Source organism: Syzygium oleosum, unplaced genomic scaffold, assembly GCF_021117445.2.
Source record: "Syzygium oleosum isolate NSW1041296 unplaced genomic scaffold, Sole_v2.1 Sole_v2.11, whole genome shotgun sequence".
Classification (NCBI taxonomy): Eukaryota; Viridiplantae; Streptophyta; class Magnoliopsida; order Myrtales; family Myrtaceae; genus Syzygium; species Syzygium oleosum.
Window position 1 is genome coordinate 6,771,505 of NW_026607495.1, and position 19,241 is coordinate 6,790,745.

Sequence of the window (19,241 nt, forward strand, 5' to 3'; positions counted from 1 at the left end):
TTATATCTAATGCTTTGTTTGCAGTTAAGTAGTTATGTTAGTCTGGTTTACTTAAATATTTCTTTTTTCAAAATTAGAATCTTATTTCACGGTCCAACAGCTTCAATATGGGTATATGGAAGGTTTTTTTGAAAAAGTTATGTTTGGTGTCAGCCGTGAGTTGTTGATTTGCTGATTGTTGACTCCTGAACTTTAATCTCTTGTTATGTTTTTTCTTCTTTTTTTTCCAATTGGAAAGATAATTATTCATTTTTTCATAGGACACTTCTGGCAACTCTTTGGCATTTGAAGATCGCACTACTCGTTATTTCCCTCCAGCTCCAAGAGTTCCTCGCATGCCTGGACTAGTACCCAGAGAAACTGATTTAACTGACGATGGTCAGATTCATTTGTAGAGCTCTCAAATTCTTCAAAGCAATTTTTCAATATCCTTTGCAGTTGAGAGAGTTGGGGTTTTGTTGTAAGCCTCCTGTATGTTCAGATCAAATATATAGCAGTATAGTCTATCAGATTCAGTCAATGAGTACTTCTTTCCTTTCTTGCTTCCATACAGCAGTCTTTCTTAATAAATGGATCTAATGGCAGAAATCAGTATTGCCTGGAAGTAATGGGCTGGTTAAGTAAACAACTATACTGGGTGAAGTTAATTCTTGTCAAAGTTCTAGATTTCACTTTCTATTGGTCACTTCAGAGATTACACCTCCAACTTTCATGCAGCACAATTATCCGTAGCTTTTGTTGTTTGCCCTGAGTGCTCCTTCTACCTATACTGCAGTTGAAGCACCTAAAGGAGAATTTGGTGTCTTTCTGGGTTAACCTGCTGTCCAGACTTTCTGCTTTTGTTTTAGACTCGAGTTTCTGCCGTGTTTTAGGAGATTGAGAGAGCCTATAAAACCATCGGTTGGGGAAAGTGTTCTGTGAGCGTGTATGCATGTGGGTGTGCAACTATTAGAAGATTTAAAATTTTGATTTATCCACTTCTTTTATTTGTTTTGGTTGGATATTTGTCCACTTTCAAAATATTATGAACAGCTCCAGTTTTTCAATACGGAGGACGAATCAATCTGTTCCACCCGAATTAAGAAAATTCGCCTCCTTAAAATCCGAACCTTCTAACTTTTGCAAGGACCATGACTTCTCCTAACACGTCTTTGACTTATTTTAATCTTTAAGCTCATGAGATGTCATACTTGCTCATGAACAGGGAAAATGGTCGTCCCTCCATCGAGCGACACGTGTTGCACGACCGGAAGCCAAAACTCCAGTCGAGCGTAAAGAATCCTAAAACTGGAGGCTCTCCTTCCCATGCAATCGTCGACCCCACATGGCGAAGAAGCGATCGCAGACCTCATCGTCACCCTCCTCTCATCAGTGCAAAACCCTAGGCGACGATGCTGATCACATCAGCATCTTGCCTGACTCGGTGATCCACCACATCTTCTCCTTCCTCGACGTCACACACATTGCCTGAACCTGCGTCTTGTCGACACGGTGGCAATCCGTCTGGACCGCCGCCCCGGACCTCATCTTCTTCTTCCCCTGGCACGACTCCCCGTTCGTGGACAGCCTCTTGATCCTCTACGCGTCGCCTAAGGTGAGGAAGTTCCACATCGACATCGATTTTCTCGACTATTGCGAGCCTGAGCTCAGTCCCCTGGCTATGTTGGTGAACCTGCATTTGAGGCTCCTTAGCTTCCCATTTAGTAGGAGTGTCGCTTGGAGTAATCTCAAGCCCCTGTCTATTTGCGGCTCGGAGATCACAGATAAGGTGACGCACGAAATTTTGAAGGGCAGTCCTGTTCTTGAGTGCATTAGGTTGGAGGAATGCCGCGGTTTGAAGCAAAACGTCGAGCTATGTTCGAGCAGTTTGAGGGAAATTGTGGTCGATCGCTGCATTTGGTATGCACTCGATGAGGGTTTCCCATTGAAGATTTCGAGTCCTCTTCTGCTGTCGTTGCATTTGAGAGGGTCGTTTGGTATGATGAGGCAGCTGGTAATTGAAGCCACATCCTCGATTGAAGCTGAGTTGAACTTTTTTGTGAGACGTGAGGATTTTGGAAGGCGAACTGATTGTTCTATTCAAAATTGGTTCGTGTCTTACAGAGGGTATTGCAGCCTGGTTGATGGGTATTGACATTAGGCGAGAGAGTCCGTGAGCTGAGAGACGAGAGCAAGAAAGGGAGGCAAGAGTTGAGACTTGAGATGGCTTCAAGCTAGAGGGAGGGAGGCGGCTCCGCGTGACTGTGTGAGACTAAGGTGCTGCATGAAAACCATTCTGGTTCTGTCAAGAACTGGTTTTTTGTTCCCAGAATCAGTTTTGGACCAGAAACCCGTTTGGTAACGCAATTTCATTTTTCTATTTCCGGGACAAGTTTGCTTCCAAAACTGATTCTGAAACCAGAAATGAGAACAAAAAAAAAGTTGGTTTTTCATTTCTGGAACAAAAGTGAGAACCATTTCTGAGGAATTCATTTTCTTCAACACACATATTCATATGGAAGTCACGATCTTTGAGGTGAGAAAAAAAAAGCAAAAAATCAAAAATTTCAAAACTTAACAGAATGGTTTAGAATCTGTGGCTACCCACTTTCAGTGAAATTTAAATTTTTTTAGGTACCGAAAAAAATAAATATAAATAAATAAAAATAAAAAATTTCAAAATTTCACAAAATGGCTTAGAAAACCTATGGCCACCCACTTTGAGCAAAATTTAATTTTTTTAGTTGCCAAAAAAATTCTAAAATTTAAAAACTTCACAGAATATCTTAGAATACCCGCCACCGATTTGAGCGAAATTTTATTTTTTTAGGTGCCGAAAAAAATAAAAAAAAGCAAAAAATCAAAAATTTCAAAACTTCACAGAATGGCTTAGAATACTTGTGGCCATCCACTTTGAGTGAAATTTAAATTTTTTTAGGTGCCGAAAAAAATAAAAAAAATAAAAAATTTCAAAACTTCACAGAATAAATTAAAATATCGTGGCCACCCACTTTGAAGTGAAATTTAAATTTTTTATATGCCAAAAAAAATAAAAATAAGCAAAAAAGTAAAAATTTCAAAACTTTACAGAATGGCTTAAAATTCCTATGGCCACCCACTTTGAGCGAAATTTTATTTTTTTAGGTGCCGAAAAAAATATATAAAAAGAAAAAAAGAAAAAATTTCAAAACTTCACAAAATGGCTTAGAATACCTATGGCTATCCACTTTAAGCGAAATTTAAATTTTTTTAGGTGCCGAAAAAAATAAAAAACTTCACATAATTGCTTAGAATACTTGTGGCCACTCACTTTGAGTGAAATTTAATTTTTTTTAGGTGTCGAAAAAAAATAAAAATAAGCAAAAAAGAAAAATTTTCAAAACTTCATCAGAGTGGCTTAGAATACATGTGGCCATCCACTTTGAGTGAAATTTAATTTTCTTTAGGAACCAAAAAAAATAAAAAATACCATTTGGGCATCTAAAAAAAATTAAATTTTACTCAAAGTGGGTGGCTAGAGGTATTGTAAGTCATTCTGTGAAGTTTTGAAATTTTTGATTTTTTATGTTTTTTTTCACCTAAAAAAATTTAAATTTCACTCAAAGTGGATGGCCACATGTATTCTAAGTCATTTTGTGAAGTTTTGAAATTTTTGATTTTTTACTTTTTTTTCACCTCCAAAAATTAAAATTTCACTCAAAGTGGGTGGCCACAGGTATTCTAAGACATTATGTAAAGTTTTGAAATTTTTGAGTTTTCGAATTTTTTTGGGCACCTTAAAAAATTTAAATTTCACTCAAAGTGGGTGGCCACATGTATTCTAAACTATTCTGTGAAGTTTTGAAATTTTTGATTTTTTGATTTTTTTTGGGCACCTAAAAAATTTAAATTTCACTAAAAGTGGGTGGCCACAGGTATTCTAAGAAATTCTGTGAAGTTTTGAAATTTTTGATTTCTTGATTTTTTTTGAAAAAATTCAACAAATTTCCTATTTTCCCGAAATCTAAATTTTTTTATTTTCTCGACATTTTGATGATTTTTTCTGGAATTTTTCAATTTTTTGGGATTTTCTGAATTTTTTTAAAGATTTTTATGAATTTTTCGGATTTTTTATTATTTTTATTCCATTTTAAAAAAAATGGATTTTTGTTCCTGGAAATAGAATTTTCTGTTGTTTATCAAACAGGTTTTTATTTCAGGAAATAGAAATTTTGTGCTGTTATCAAACGGGTTTCTGTTCCAGAAATAGAAATTTTTTGTTGTTATCAAACGGATTTCTTTTCTCAGAAACTCATCCAGGAACCAGAAATAGAAAAATCTATTTCTGGTTCAGGAACTCATTCCGGAACAGAATGGTTATCATTCGCTACCTAAGTGTGAGAAGTGAGAGGTGTGAGACTAAGTGAGAGTCGAGAGGTATAAGGGGCGTGAATTGGAAAATTAGGGTTTTGACTCAAAACGAATGCTAAATTACACATACTACCCCCAATCATCTTTTAAGGAGTTATTCCCATATATTCCTTCTCACCAATTTTCTCTAAAAATCGCTGCTGTGAGAACTCAGTCTCACATGGCACACTGTCACGTCAGTGATTTTCGACGAAAATTAGTTACAATGATTACATTAGAATTATGCACAAAGGTTTATGACTAAATTGGCAAAATTAAAAAGTAAAGAACTAAATGACATCTCTGCAATAAGTTTGGGACTAATTGAACAATTTTCCCACAAAATTGATGTTAGAAGGGACTTCCGCGAACAAGGCTGGTTTTCCACAACTATTAAAGTTGTGTCATGTTGTGATAGATCTGCAAGGGGAAGAAACACGAGGGCACCAGGATGGGATGATAGAGAACAAATGATTAAGTACATTTTTTAAATAACTAGCTCTTGCTAAATATTGAAAGTTAGGTTCTTGAACATTTTCTTACTCCCTATCAAGTCATGTAATTTGCATGTTCGGAAGCACTCTATCAGTCTGCTGACATCGCAATGCTTACATGGCAAAAATTTGCCAGGTGGTGCTAATTTACATGCCACGTCAGCAAAAAAATAACACTAATTCGAAAAAAAAAAAAAAAGAGGGAAGGAGGGAGAGTGAGCTTGGTAAAATATGTGGAACCCTCATTTTATGTGTGTTTCATCCTCACACTTTAGGGTTTCTACCAAGACCCATCCAGCTCGCAAGGATGTGGTTGCCCCTGGGGATGCAGTAGCCGGCCACGACGGCATCCGATAGGGTGATGTGCGGGACATCAAAGAGCACGATCCGGTGGAGCTTGAAGGGCTCCCTTGCGCATACCTTAATGTAGTTGAGCCAGAGGATATCAGACTCTTCTTTTTCCCACGACTCTAATACATTTCTTCTTCAGCTTTCTTAAGAGTTTGGGCTGATTTATCATCTCCGCCATTGCCCATTCCACTGCGTTTGATGGATTGTCCCCCGTGGCCATCATAATCTCCTACACACGTCAAGATGTACAATAAATGTTATGCATCGTTAGTCAGCTTTGAAAATCTAATTTATAACCACAATATGCAATTAAAATTATAGGTAAGTATGTACTGAATATAGGAAAATCTTTCTTAAAGAAGCTTTTGGATAAATTTAACAGCATTAACATTAGAATACCTAGATATCGACTCCATGCGTTACTAAGTTATTTTATATGTACTCTCAGCGGGCCGTGAACATGTTTCTTGCAAGATGCCAATTTAGATAAACTCCTCGACCTGCTTTCCTTATTCAAAGTGAATGAGGATGACATGATTGACATCACATCGCCTTTTCCAAAATACATTTCAATAATTAATACACCGCTTCTTGCAGCCTACATGGGCCCGAAGGGGGGGCACTTTGGGCGTTGTTGGACAAGGCCATATAGTTATAAGTCCGGCCCGGCCCATTTCCTCCGGACGCTTCTGTACACTCCCTCGCGGTTTGCTCCAGCAGGCGGAGCTTTCTAGCAATGGAGGACCGACGAAGAAGGGTCGCCGGCGCGTGCTTCCGTTTCAGCTTCAAGGTCGATTCGATTGTCTTCCGATTCGGTTTGGTGAGGCTGTCGCTCGATTTCTTCCGATGGGCGTTAGGTGAAGATGGCGCGAGTTGAGTGGAATCCGGAGAAGGATTTGCTGGCCATGGTCACACGGAGGACTCGAAGGAAGGTGGGGTGCTTCATCGCTTCAATTGGCAGAGGCTGCGGACTATCTCTCCTAGTAATTGCTTCGATTCGAGAAAGTTGTCTTCTTCTTTTTTATTTCCTTCGAGTCATTGGCCTTATCTCGTTTTGCTTCTTTCGCTTTTTCTAAATGTCCTACAGTTCCTTTTCCCGGGAGGAACCAACTGTAATTTCCAATCTTAGCTCGAATTGCGTTCGATAGAGAATTGGACGAATACAGAGGTATATAGTGCTTGGAAGTCTAAATGAGAAGGTGAACGTCGAACTAAGGAATTGGTTTCTTTACACAGAAACCAAGAGTGAATGATGGTGAATTGGTGATGCGGGTGGAAATCTAGAGAACTGAGGAGTTGTTACCCTTTTCGGTACACCAGTTGAAGTGCCCATGAAAATAAAGAACATGAATGGGAGGGGATGTCATTTATGCTAGATAGATTAGATATGTCAGATGCAGAAATGCTTGATGCCCACTCGGAGTTGGCAGGTTTCAACCCCTGCAGAATACCATCTAAATGTTCATCAGGCATCTAAACAGACCTTCTTAGATTTCTGATGGTGACTCTCTCAACGTAATTTTACTGCTGGCTCCTCTTCTTTTACTGATTGGGCATTCTTTTACTGACTGACCGTGCCCTACAAGGAGAGATTCAGTGGATACTGAAATATAGAGTATAGGCGGAAAGTTTCTCACATTTTGTACTACTTGAAGTTTAATTTATCTTCTCATTACATAGGGGCATTTTGTCACATCATTTTGATTAATCAAGTTTGCTGGCGGGAGTTTAACTTCTAAATAGGATATATCCCAAGCTATGCTGCGTACTTGTCTGACAGTCTGGTCGAGAGGAGCGGAGGGAGTAATTGGAGAAAGCAAAGAGACTAGGAGGGTAAGGGGAGCTGCATCCAAGTATGTTAAGTTCCTATATGACTTAATCTTTTGGTAATTCAAATTTGTAAGAGCTTAGGATTAGGATGCCTAGCCTTGGTAGTTCTTGCTGTCTATTCTCACTGGAAAAATTTAGAGAGGAGATTTTTTCTCCAGAAACATCTGAATGCTTTGCTTGTCATATTGTCTTCTGGATATGAAAAACATGTTGTCGAGTGCACTATAGTACTTGGACCAATCCTTGAATGGTTTCTGTTGAGATCCTAAGTTGTAGATACTTGTACACTCGTGATCCTTGCCTGAAGTTTGCTTTCATGGATCCACACCACTTTGAGGTTCCAAAGCTGAACAACAAGATTCGTTTTTGGATTGAGACAATGGATTGGAGGCTGCCAAAAAGATAAAGATTCCTTGGCTTTAGATGACCTACTACCCCAAAGAAACACCATATCAAGCCACCGATATCCCTCTCAGTTATATTGTCCTGTTACTAATTTTAATTATCATTTTCTTGGTTTATGTGTGTTCTCCATCTTTCCTCTTCGTCTATTAATTTTTTTGTTGTTGTTGTTGTTTATGAACTCACTTTTCTTTGCACGTTTCATTGTATGTCGTCAATACTGAATTCTCCTAACTACTCTAATGTACTCCAGGTAATGTATAACATCATTATGCTGGCGTCCTGATGGCAAAGTTGTTGTCTTGGGACTAGAAGACGGTACGGTTTTACTGCATGATGTTGAAGTAAGTTTTCTATGTTATTACTTTAACATTACCGTCACTACTTCTCAACTAGAAATTCTTCCTGCAACAATCCCTTGTCATCAGAATGTGTTCTTCTGTGATCTCTCTTGGGAAAGATTCTGAATTGCTCAAAAGCTGCGTGATGCATGCAAACAACAAGCTTGCTCAACGAACATTTAGCTGCTAATAGAGATGGCAATCCATCTTTATGGTTCATGTCTGCCGATGTCAAATTAAGTGGACTGCTCGATAGGGCAATCTGAGTAGGATAAGCTTAACAAATCTTATTAGAGTCCAATAGTGGGCAAGCTCCGACGACCCTCGCTGGCCACAGTGATCAAATGCAAATGTTGATCAAGGCCGCTGTAAGGAGCCCTGTGAAAGTCATGATTACTATTGCCTTGTGAAGCTGTAAAGAGCATTTTAGGTCTTACGATATTATAAAGTGCTCTTACTTTCCCCATAATGAATAACGTCTTACAAGTTGTGTCTTCTGACTTTTATCATTTACTCAATTCTGTGGAAAGTGGTTTTTGTGATTGCTTCATGTTTATAGCTTATTTTAATCTGGTGTTTATTAACTGACTGTTTTTGCTTATACAGGTGACTGATATATATGGAAACTACCTTTCTACTGAAGAAGCTAATGGATCTAAAGCTATCAAATAAAGGAGCTTTGCAAGTTATGTTAGATTTAAAGTTTGTATGTGGTATTCTTTCTGGAGGTGATTCCACTATGGATGAGGAGTTGTCTAGAAGATAGGGCCAAAGTATTCATTTAGGCAAAAGGATCAAAGACAGAAAATGTCTGCCATCAGAACATGTATAGATGGATTGGTACATTGTCTTTCACAGAGATTGGATCCCATGGACTGGCTCATGTAAGTTATTGGATTTGTTTTTGCAGTATATATTCTACAAGCAGACGGTACTCCAAGATGTTTTTACAAAATCCGATCTTGCTCCTCACGAATATTTGCATCCGACAGTTTTATACCTTGATTCTGTTTTTCATTTAAATTTGTTTCAAAGAGTATCTTTCAAGCTAAGATATGAAGATTTTATATAATCCGTGCTTAGATTAGAGGGTAAATGACAATAGTAGGAATGGAAAGAATTTTCTTTCATGGTCAAGTGGTTGCCCTTTTGTTAAACCTGGGTAGAAGTTATTGCATGTGAGATTATTCTGATATCTGAACAGCTCTTTCACACGTAAATGATGCTTAGACAATGATGCTCGAATTTGTGCAATTAGTTGTAGTTTTGTTTGATGTGTAGACATATTGTCCAGTGATGATTGTGTACTAAATGCTTTTATTGGAAAAGGTGGAAAAGGAGGAACATGAGCGGCGAGGGAAGAAGGTGGGACACATTAAAATTCCCTAGGATTATCAGTGATGACTTCAAATGAATTCACCGAAAATAGTTACAATCTTTACCTTCTTTTGGAAGTCTACTTACTATGTTAAAATGTTAGAAGAAATAGCTAATTGACACCCTTGGACCATCTATCTGGTATTAGCTGAGTTATGTTTACGTCCCAATAGATAGTTTTGTGATTATAACTCTTCATTTTGTTGCAGTTACCTAATAGTGTTTTCTTGTTCATTCATCAAAGGTTAGAGCCATACCTGTGGGAGAATGGGAGACAGTCATATTTACGGCATGCTGTCCTCGTCAGGTACTTTGTACAACTTAATCGGTTGTATGTGGATACAGTGCAGAAACTGCCCTGGAATGCGGAATCAAATATTACGAGATGCTCCACAGTTCCCCGGTTTAAATACTTCCAATCAGGTTAAATATACCTTTCCATATGTTTGTGTTTGCAGGATAAATATTTGAGCTTTTGTGACCAGATTATCTCAAGAAAAGCGTCTCTTGTTATTGAATTATGTCTGCAGTGTACCTGCATTGTCTTCAAGGACGACATCTAAAGCAACTACTGGTATTTCTATAGAAGGTTTTTCATCGAAGAGTTGGAAATCTTATAGTAATGGAGAAATTTCTCGAATAAATGATTTGGACGACAGATTGTCTTCTGGAGTTGCAAGCTGCATTGTTGAAGTCTTTTATGCAGGTGAGTGTGCTTTCTTTCTTTTGCTTCTCTTTCTTTTCCTTGTTATATATTATTTTATCATGTCCTTGGCTAGTCATCTACCTGCTTTATAGAGCTGTGTCGTGAACATCTGTGTTGGAGATGATATGTCTAACTTTCTAAGCTCTATTTGGACTTAATCTTTCAGCTTTGATATTTTCTTATTTGGAGAAACTCATAATTTTAAATTTGATTATATCTTTGGTTGTCAGGGTGTTTATTGGGGGTTTTCTGTTTCATTGCATGCATTACTGTTTGAGTTAACCAAGTCATTTGTGACATGGAATGTAATAAGTACCAATAGTCTGGGACACAGTGCAAGAAAACTCAGTGGTGTAACTGTCTGAAAGTGGTGATAGAAGTTTATAACTTTGGCCTTCCTTTTTCCTTTTTTGAGCTTGTTTGCATAGTTGTGCACCAAGATAGTGCCATGTACTTCATGTTGTTTTGGTGCATTGGGAGTAGACATTGGCTTTTCGCCAAACATTGTAATTGTGAGAAGATTTTAGTTTCAGAGATGTCAGATATTTGGCTAGGTGTTTTCGAAAGAAAGTTTTTTTCCATGTTCTATGACAAGCATCTGCTATTATTTTCTCTCCCAATTGGCCAGGTTGGCAGCAGATTTGGAGAGAACACATTGAAACTGGGATCCATCCTGACTGATGGTCAAGTGGGCATATTCAAGGACAGTTCAGCTGCCGCATTATCGACATTCAGTGATGTTTTACCTGTGCAGGCCGCAGGTCTTATTTCATCCTTCACCGCAACCCGACAGATGCTTGAATGAGAATGCTTACACTATACCAATTGATATTTACATCGGAAGCCAAGACAGGTAAAACATGAGGCTTTTTCACACTTTGGCTTCCGGCTTTTTTAAGTTTCATATGGGATTCTGGGGTACTTCTGGATTAGTGGCGCAGCCCAAAAGCTGTATTTATAGGACAACGGAATGAAAAAGAGAATACCTTTTGGATTGAGAGTGAGAGGGGCAAGAGCTGGTGTTGGTGAAACTGAGATCGAGAAAGGCTTCGTATTTGTTGTAGCGTGCCTGAAGGAATAAGTGAGCTGGTTCAGCATTTTTTATTACGTACCTTTATTAGGCGTAGACATTTGCAAAACATAAAATGGATGTTATACTATCATAGGAGATGGCGACAGTGTCGAGGGAAGTTCGTTTCGTAAAAAGAAGACTTCCAAGTGAGGCATATGCTTGGACAGAAAGCTATGAGACGCCCCATCAATCACGTGCAGATCACTTGTTCTTATCATTCAAATTTTATATCCCATGCATTATTTAAATTCCGTAGACAAAATTAAGTTACAACAATGTATAATTTTGGCTTCCTGGATGGCTGGATCTTTTTCCTCACTACCTTGTGCTCTTTTTTTCTTTTTATGAAGCTTAATGCATTTTCACTACATTGTAATAGCTTTGATGTAACGTCTCTTGAACTCAACCTAAGCCATCCGTTGCTGTAAATTCAGTAGACTGGACTTCCCATTGAATCATCACTCTCTCTCTCTCTACTGATTTTGTTAGCCAGGGCTTTAGTTGTGAAAATAGCCCTGCGTACCTGGGTGCGCCTATTTCAAATGACTTTCAACACCTACTGGTGGTATCATCCCCTAAGATCAGAAAGCGTTCGAGCCAGCACGGGCGTGGATGGCGAGTTTCGAGGAGACAGGTGAGTCCTAAGGAGGGGGTACACGGTTCGGCCAAAGATGCAGGATTAGGATGCTGCTGTTTGATAAGTCTTCCTTTGCCAGATCTCGGTCCTGTTCCCATTCAAAGAACACTTTCGATATTGGCTTGATTATGTGATTTCAGCTTACTATGACAATGAGTTATTCCGCAAGGCGTGTGCCATCTATCAATGTAAAGGGATGGAAATGAAACTATCCTGAGAGAGAATTCGGACGATTTGTGAGTCAAAAGAGGGAGAATTACGTGTCGAAAAGAGAGAGAACACATGATATTACTGCTTGTGGGATTGTGGCTTTCTCTTTTTGACATTTAGTTTTAACTAAAAGTTGTGGGATCGAAATTAGACTTCTACTTGATCATAATGAATTTTAAGTTACCTTAACTTTCTCATCGTTATTTGAAATTCAAAATAAAGTAAAACATTTATATCGGCGCGGATATATAGAGAGGTCATTTCCTTTTTAAGCTTAAGCTGGATCAAACATGTCCTTTTAGCGTTTTTTTAATAAGAGGTAATACCATTCAAAACTCTAAATTATTTCCACCATGACATTGATACCTCAAACTTTTAATTACATCACCAGCGATCCTATACAATACTTAAGGTGATGCAAATACTCCAAATTTTTTGTATTTTTTAACTGTCACCAAAACCTCCCAAACTTGTATCAGTGTTTAGGGTACTGGCAACACACACAAAAAAAAAAGTTGAGTGTTGACGTCATAGTGAGAAAAATTTAGGATTTTTTGTGGTAAACAGAGAATATTTTTGTCACATTGGTACAAGTATGGGCCCTATAGGGAGTTTTGGCGACAAAAAAATAGTTGGGATATTAAGGTTATTGGGCCTAGTTTAGTGTTTTTTTTGTAGTATTTTCGCTTTTAATAAATAAAAATTAGGAGTTTACTCATATTCCACTGCTTATTTTGCAATTATAACTATAATTATGCATAGGAAAGAAGAAAGGCACCGATATAGCTGTTGGTAATTTTGAAATATGATTTGATTTTTCAGTGAAGATAGAGAAGATATATAAAAAGACGTCAAAAGGATAATATTCTCCTATCAACAAATTTCGTTCAAATTGTCACTATCATCCACTCTAACCTCCAAAAGAATGTCGCTCGAAACTTCCTCTTCAACATGTTCAAGGACGCACAATCTAGTGAACGAAGTCTACAACCCCATCGGCAAGAAATACAATTACTCTTTCAAGCCTTCAATTATAAAGCCTTTTTTCGAAGGCATACATAGGAATAGCAACCATGAATTGCCGAACATCAGTTACGAATTCCTTCCGTCTCCGGTTAAAAGTGAATCCTCATTAAGAAAAAACTAAGGGCTGCATACCATTCGCGGACATGCTAAGTGCCGAGTCATTTCAATTGTCTCAACAAATATCTTCATGGGCGGTTGACCCATGTCGATTTAACAACATGTTCAAGTATTTCTATCGGGCCGAGTGTTTGGAGCTTGGGTGGTGATGGCGAATGGCTTGGTCAAGTTCGAGCTTGGCCCGTCGTCTCGACATTTGAGCAGTGTGTGAATGCTTGCTCTCTTAATATGCCGATTTGAATAATTCATTAGCATTATTTCTTTTTTTTTCAAAAGTAACTGATTCACCACATTCGCGTTAATGCGTTGTCCGTGATTAATAAAAAAACAATGACGTGTCATTTAAATTGTCGAAGACAATTCTAAATGTTCCATTAAGTATGACAGAATTGTCCATAAAAGTCCACGTATTTGTGCTATAATAGATAGATTAACTAATTATGAGCATAGATTAACATAAAGTTTTCAAGTTTCGGAAATAAAGCACACGAAGCATTCATTACTTGGAATGACCACAATGCCCGTGATAAGCAAGCCATTTCTTTTCTTTCAAAAGAGCGAATGATACATCAAACTTTTAATTCGGCTTTGAAATTGACAAAAGGGCCAAAAAAACAAAAGAAAGAAGAAGAAGTAGAAGAAATAGCAACAGTTGAATTTCCCATGTTTTTTCAACAAATGGACATAAAATAATCTTGTAAAGTCCCCTACAAACTTTCAATCAAAATAAAATAAAAAAAGATAAAAGTCACCAAAAAATCATAAGTACGCCTCGTTCGACACATTTACCTCAAATTTCTTTTTCTGACATCAAAAACCTCAAATTTATATCAGTGTGATATATTTATTCTACAAATTTAATGTCACAAGAAAAAAGTTTGGTCTTATGGCGTCGTAAAAGAAAAGTTTAGAATAAATATATCACTCATGTATAAGTTTGAAGGTTTTTGGTATGACAGGAAAAAGTTTGGGGCATATATATCACATTGATATAAGTTTAGAATAAAAATGTTACGGTGGGTAAAGTTTAGGTTTTTTTTTTGTGGTTTTTTCCCCAAAAAAAAATGTAAGAATTCGATTGGATTAGATTAGATCAGAGAGTGGTCTTTTCCAGCTCTAATCCTTCACGAGCTCTCTCTCTCCCTCCTTCCCTCCCACTCTCGGGTTCGCATTTGCCACCGACGCTGCTTCCCGTACGCTCCCTCGCGATTCGTTCGCAGGTGAGCTGGTTGGGTTGCGGTTCTCGGCTGCTCCCCCGGAGCTCTCTAGCGATGGGAGACCGACGAAGAGTGGGCCGCCGGCATGCGCGCCTCCGTTCCGGCTTCGAGCTCGACAAACCTCGCTTGGGGGCTTCTCGGGTTCGGCTCCCTCCTGATGGGGCGGGCCCGATTCGATTGTGTTCCGACTCGGTTTTGGGTGAGGCTGTTGCTCGATTTCTTCCGATTTGGCGGGCGGGCGGGTGAAGATGGCGTGAGTGGAATCCGGCGAAGGATTTGCTGGCCATTGTCACACGGAGGACTCAGAAGGAAGGTGGGGGGTGCTTCCTCGCTTCAATTTGCAAGAGGCTGTGGAGGATCTCTCCTGGGTATTGCTTCGATTCGAGAAAGTTCTTTTTTACACGGGAACGAATTTCCAAAGGTGCTACGCTTCCCTTTTTGCAAGAGCCTTATTGCTTCGAACGCAGCGTTTCTCCCTTTTTCGCGTCTGGGCGTGATTATTATAAGAATTAACCTATTAATGATTCGAAAGGTTCATATTCCAACGTGGAACGAAACGTGTCCTTAGAAGAAGTGGGAGCTCTCTAGCGATGGGAGACCGACGAAGGAGGATCGGCGGCGTGTGCTTTTCCGTTTCGGCTTCGAGCTCGACAAGCCCCGCTTGGCTTCTCAGGTTCGGCTCTGCTCCCGTTCGGGCGTTCTTTTTGCGACCTCCTAATGGGCTGGTCGATTCGATTGTTTTCCGATTCGATTTTGTGAGGTCGTTGTTCGATTTCTTCCGGTTGGCGGCAGGTGAAGATGGCGTGAGTGGAATTCCGGAGAAGGGTTTGCTGGCGATGGTCAAACGGAGGACTCGAAGGAAGGTGGGTGCTTCGTCGCTTCATTTGGCAAGAGGCTGTGGACAATCTCTCCTGAGTCCTCGGTATTGCTTCGATTCGAGAAAGTTCTCTCTCTTTTTTTTTTTAGTTTTAATTCAGTGTGTTCGTTCCTCATGTTGATTCTTTCGCTTTTCCTAAATGTGCCACGCTTCCTTTTCCCGAGAGGAACCAAAATGTAATTGCCAATCTAGCTCGAATTGCGGTCGATGGAGAATTGGACGAATAATAGAGGTATAAAGTGCGTGCAAGTCTAAATGAGAAGGTGACATCGAACTAAGGAGTTGGTCTTTTACACAGAAACGAAGAGTGAATGATGGTGATGCGAGTGGAAATCTAGAGACGGCTTAGTTGCAAGTAAAAGAATTCCAAGCTGGTATTAGTTGAATGGAGGGATTTTATTTATAGGCGCAATTGATTTCTATCAACTTCTCAACCAGGTTGTTGCCATTTATGCTAGATAGGTTAGCTATGTCAGATGCAGAAATGCTTGATGCCCCACTTGGAGTTGGCAGGTTTAGCCCCTGCAGAATACCATCTAAATGTTCATCAGGCATCTAAAAAGATCTTCTTAGATTTCTGATGGTGACTCTCGCAAATGTAATTTTACTGCTGGCTCCTCTTCTTTTACTGATCGAGCATTCTTTTACTGACTGTGCGTGCCCTACAAACAAGGAGAGATTTAGTGGATACTGAAATATAGACTGTAGGCGGAAAGTTTCTCACGTTTTGTATTGCTTGAAGTTTGATTAATCTTCTTTTCATTACAGAGGGGCATTTCATCACATCATTTTGATTAATCAAGTTCGCTGGTGGGAGTTTAACTTGTGAATAGGATACATCTCATGCTGTGCTGCGTACTTGTATGACAATCAGGTCGAGAGGGACGGAGGGAGGAATTGGAGAAAGCAAAGAGACTTGGAGGGTAGGGGGAGCTGCATCCAAGTATGTTAAGTTCCTATACGACTTAATCTTTTGGTAATTCAAATTCGTAAGAGCTTAGGATTAGATGCTTGGCCTTGATAGTTGTTGCTGTCTATTCTCACTGGAAAAATTTAGAGAGGAGATTTTTTCTCCAGAAACATCTGAATGCTTTGCTCGTCATATTGTTCTCTGGATATGGAGAACATTTTGAGTGCACTATAGTACTTGAGCCAATCCTTGAATGGTTTTTGTTAAGATCCTAAGTCGTAAATACTAGTACACTTGTAATCCTTGCCTGAAGTAAGCTTTCGTGCATCCACTCCACATTGAGGCTCCATAGTTGAACAAAAAGATTTGTCTTTTGATTCAGATATTGGATTGGAGCCTGCCAACAGGATGTAGATTCCTCGCTTTAGATGACCTATTAGCCCAAAGAAATCCCATATCAAGTGACCGATATCCCTCTCAGTTATTTTGTATAGTTATGACGTTTTGCCTCACTTCACAAATTTTGATTAACATTTTCTCTGTTAATGTGTGCTCTATCTTTCCTCTTCTTCTGTTAATTTAATGGGAACAAATTATTCATTCTCTCTCTCTTTCTCTCTCTCTCTCTCTCTCTCTCTCTCTCTCTCTCTCTCTCTCTCTCTCTCTCTCTCTCTCTCTTTTGTTCATTTTTGTTTATAATGAACTCCCTTTCTTTGCACATTTCAATGTGTGTCTTCAATACTGCATGATGTTGGTGTCTTCTTAATCATTCTAATCTACTCCAGGTAAATGTATAACATCATTATGCTGGTGTCCTAATGGCAAGGTTGTCTTGGGACTTGAAGACGGTACGGTTTTACTCCATGATGTTGAAGTAAGTTTTCTATGTTATTACTTGAACATTACCCTCATTACTTCTCAACTAGAAATTCCTCCTGCAACAGTCTGTTATCATCAGAACGTGTTCTTCTCTAATCTCTCTTGAGAAGATTCTGAATTGCTCAAAATCTGCATGATGCAATGCAAACTGCAAACTTGGTCGGCGAACATTCAGCTGCTAATGGAGATGGCAATCCATTTTTATTGGTCATGTCTGTCAATGTCAAGTTAACAATCGATTGCTGGATAGGTCAATCTGAGCAGGATAAGCTTAACAAAAATTTTATTAGAAAACTCTATTCGAACATGACCCATTTGTTAAATAGGTCAACAAATTACAAGAGATGAATAACCTGTTTAACTAATTAGATTGAATAGGTCATTCCAATCCTAACTCAACTGACATGGCATATGTACAATATGCATATCTTCATCAATGTCAAGTAAGTTTGAAAATAAACTAGTCGTAAGCTGACAAAATCCTAGGTTTACATGAAATTTTATATTTATATGGTATGATCAAATTGTAATTTGTAACCACTATGCAAGCAAAAGTCATGTCTGATTTCTTATCTGAGAACTTACTGAACTAAATATAAAGAGTCAAGATAGGTCAGGTTGTTAATCAAGTTGGCACTATTGTTTAGTTAGATAGATTACACGAGTCAATTTGTGTTTTGCGGTTTGAGCTTTGAACCCGGAACAATATTCATTTATTTATTGTGTTAGGTAGGTAGCCACAATTTTGAATGACATGATAACCACTTAGGGTCACCCTTAGTTGTCACATGGAAATATGAGTCATTAATCTAAAAAATAAATCTATGGATTGTGGGTCGTGAATTTCATCCAATGGAATCATAAAATCTGATATAATGATTGAGATTGGTGTTCCATGACAGATGTAAATCAATTGTAGAGTATGGTGTTATTCTTAATGTTAGGTAATAACTAATGATAAAGATACTTCAAATTCGACTGATGTTATGATTACAAGACATGAGATATTGCTACAAATTATTTATCTTTTGTCAAATAAGTACCCATTTGACTGCAAGGACACAAAGATCTTGTACATAGTATTGTAATTGGATTCCCATTCATAGATAGTATAAGACAATCAAACCACCCACTAAGCCTGATGCAGCCGACTAAATAATGCAAGATGACTACCAAGTTTTTGGGGAAGATTGACTTTGAAACTCGAATAAGGATCAAGATTCTTCTTGAAGTTTAATCACTAAAATTATCAACTAGGATTTGAGTATTATTAGGATTTTATGAAGTTTCCTTTTCTTTTCTTTTTGCTGTTTATTAAGTTTGAGTAGTAGGATCTTATGTATACTCCAATTATGTTTCTTGTTTAGAGGTTTTCTATTTCAACTAGGAGAAGAACTTTTAGAGAGTCTCCAAATATAGTTGTAATTTTTACTTTTCAAAGTTGATAATTTATTGAACTTGGCAAGTTTTTGCTTTGCAGATAGTGTGATGCAATTCCTCTTTGGTGTGATGTTTAAGAAACTCTAGGCATGATGCTTATGCAGTTTTGCGTGTGATGCCTAAAAATTCATTCTTTGTGGTGGGACTCATTGTCCTACATCAAAGCCATAAAATGTTTTTGGCACTACATTGTTGATGGATGAGTTAAATTATGAATCAAGGAAATTGATTGACTCATATTTAATCGGTGAATCAGTGGTGAATTACTTTAATCACATATCATACAGATTGAATATACTCATTAAATAGATTTATATACTTTAGGACTTGAATCTGATTGATGTGCTCAATTGCATTCTTGTGTAGGACAAAAAAATTTCACCTCGCTGCTAATGTTGTCATCAATGATTGAAACTATTTTGAATGACAACTAAAAATTACAGGATAGTGTTTACGGGGGTCCAGCTCATTGTGAGAATCTATGGTCTAAGTGGATGGTTTCTTATAGAAGCATTCATCTGTGACTTGCTCATTTTCATCAAGATTAATAGCTTCTTTCAATTATTAGTAAAATATGTTCAGTTCAGTCAAATTAGGAAGGTAATAATTTAGGTGACTTTTAAAAGAGAGGATTTGTATGTGCCTCGATTATGCTTGTGGGTGGAAAAGTTTGTAAGTATCTGGTTATGTTTTTATTAAGCTATAGCTGCCTGGCCATGAGTAGAATGGCTGAGAACTTGGCTGAGGCTGCTGCAATTCTGTTTCTTTGAGATTTCTACCAGTTTATTATTAATAGTCCACTTCATGGATTACATTTTACTGAGAAGTGAAATTGTTTGTGCATGATGAATGCTCTCTTACCAAAGTAGCTGTCTTTATGGAACTATGGATATGCGGTGTGCTGCTTTTGATATGCTGGTGCTTGCAGCAGTTATGCACACTGTGGTATAATCATTTCTGACATGGTATAAATATTACGCAGAATGG

At 38.2% G+C, this 19,241-nt stretch overlaps 1 protein-coding gene across 26 annotated transcripts in view; it reads left to right on the forward strand.

Annotated features, from left to right (window-relative positions):
• The window catches only part of LOC115687901 (anaphase-promoting complex subunit 4-like), a 30,817-nt gene that overhangs the window by 2,396 nt on the left and 9,180 nt on the right, over nucleotides 1-19,241 (forward strand). Inside the window, exons 1-7 of one of the 26 annotated variants that reach the window (XR_008817463.1) lie at nucleotides 5,908-6,196; nucleotides 6,894-7,066; nucleotides 7,699-7,789; nucleotides 8,393-8,670; nucleotides 9,408-9,586; nucleotides 9,694-9,869; nucleotides 10,498-11,396. Coding sequence is in view for 2 of the 26 variants with exons in the window: in XM_056315930.1 (XP_056171905.1) it covers nucleotides 14,462-14,516; nucleotides 14,681-15,070 (445 nt within the window). In the remaining 24 variants the exon portion in view is untranslated. The other 25 variants (XR_008817464.1, XR_008817466.1, XR_008817465.1 and 22 more) reach the window with 25 other exon arrangements.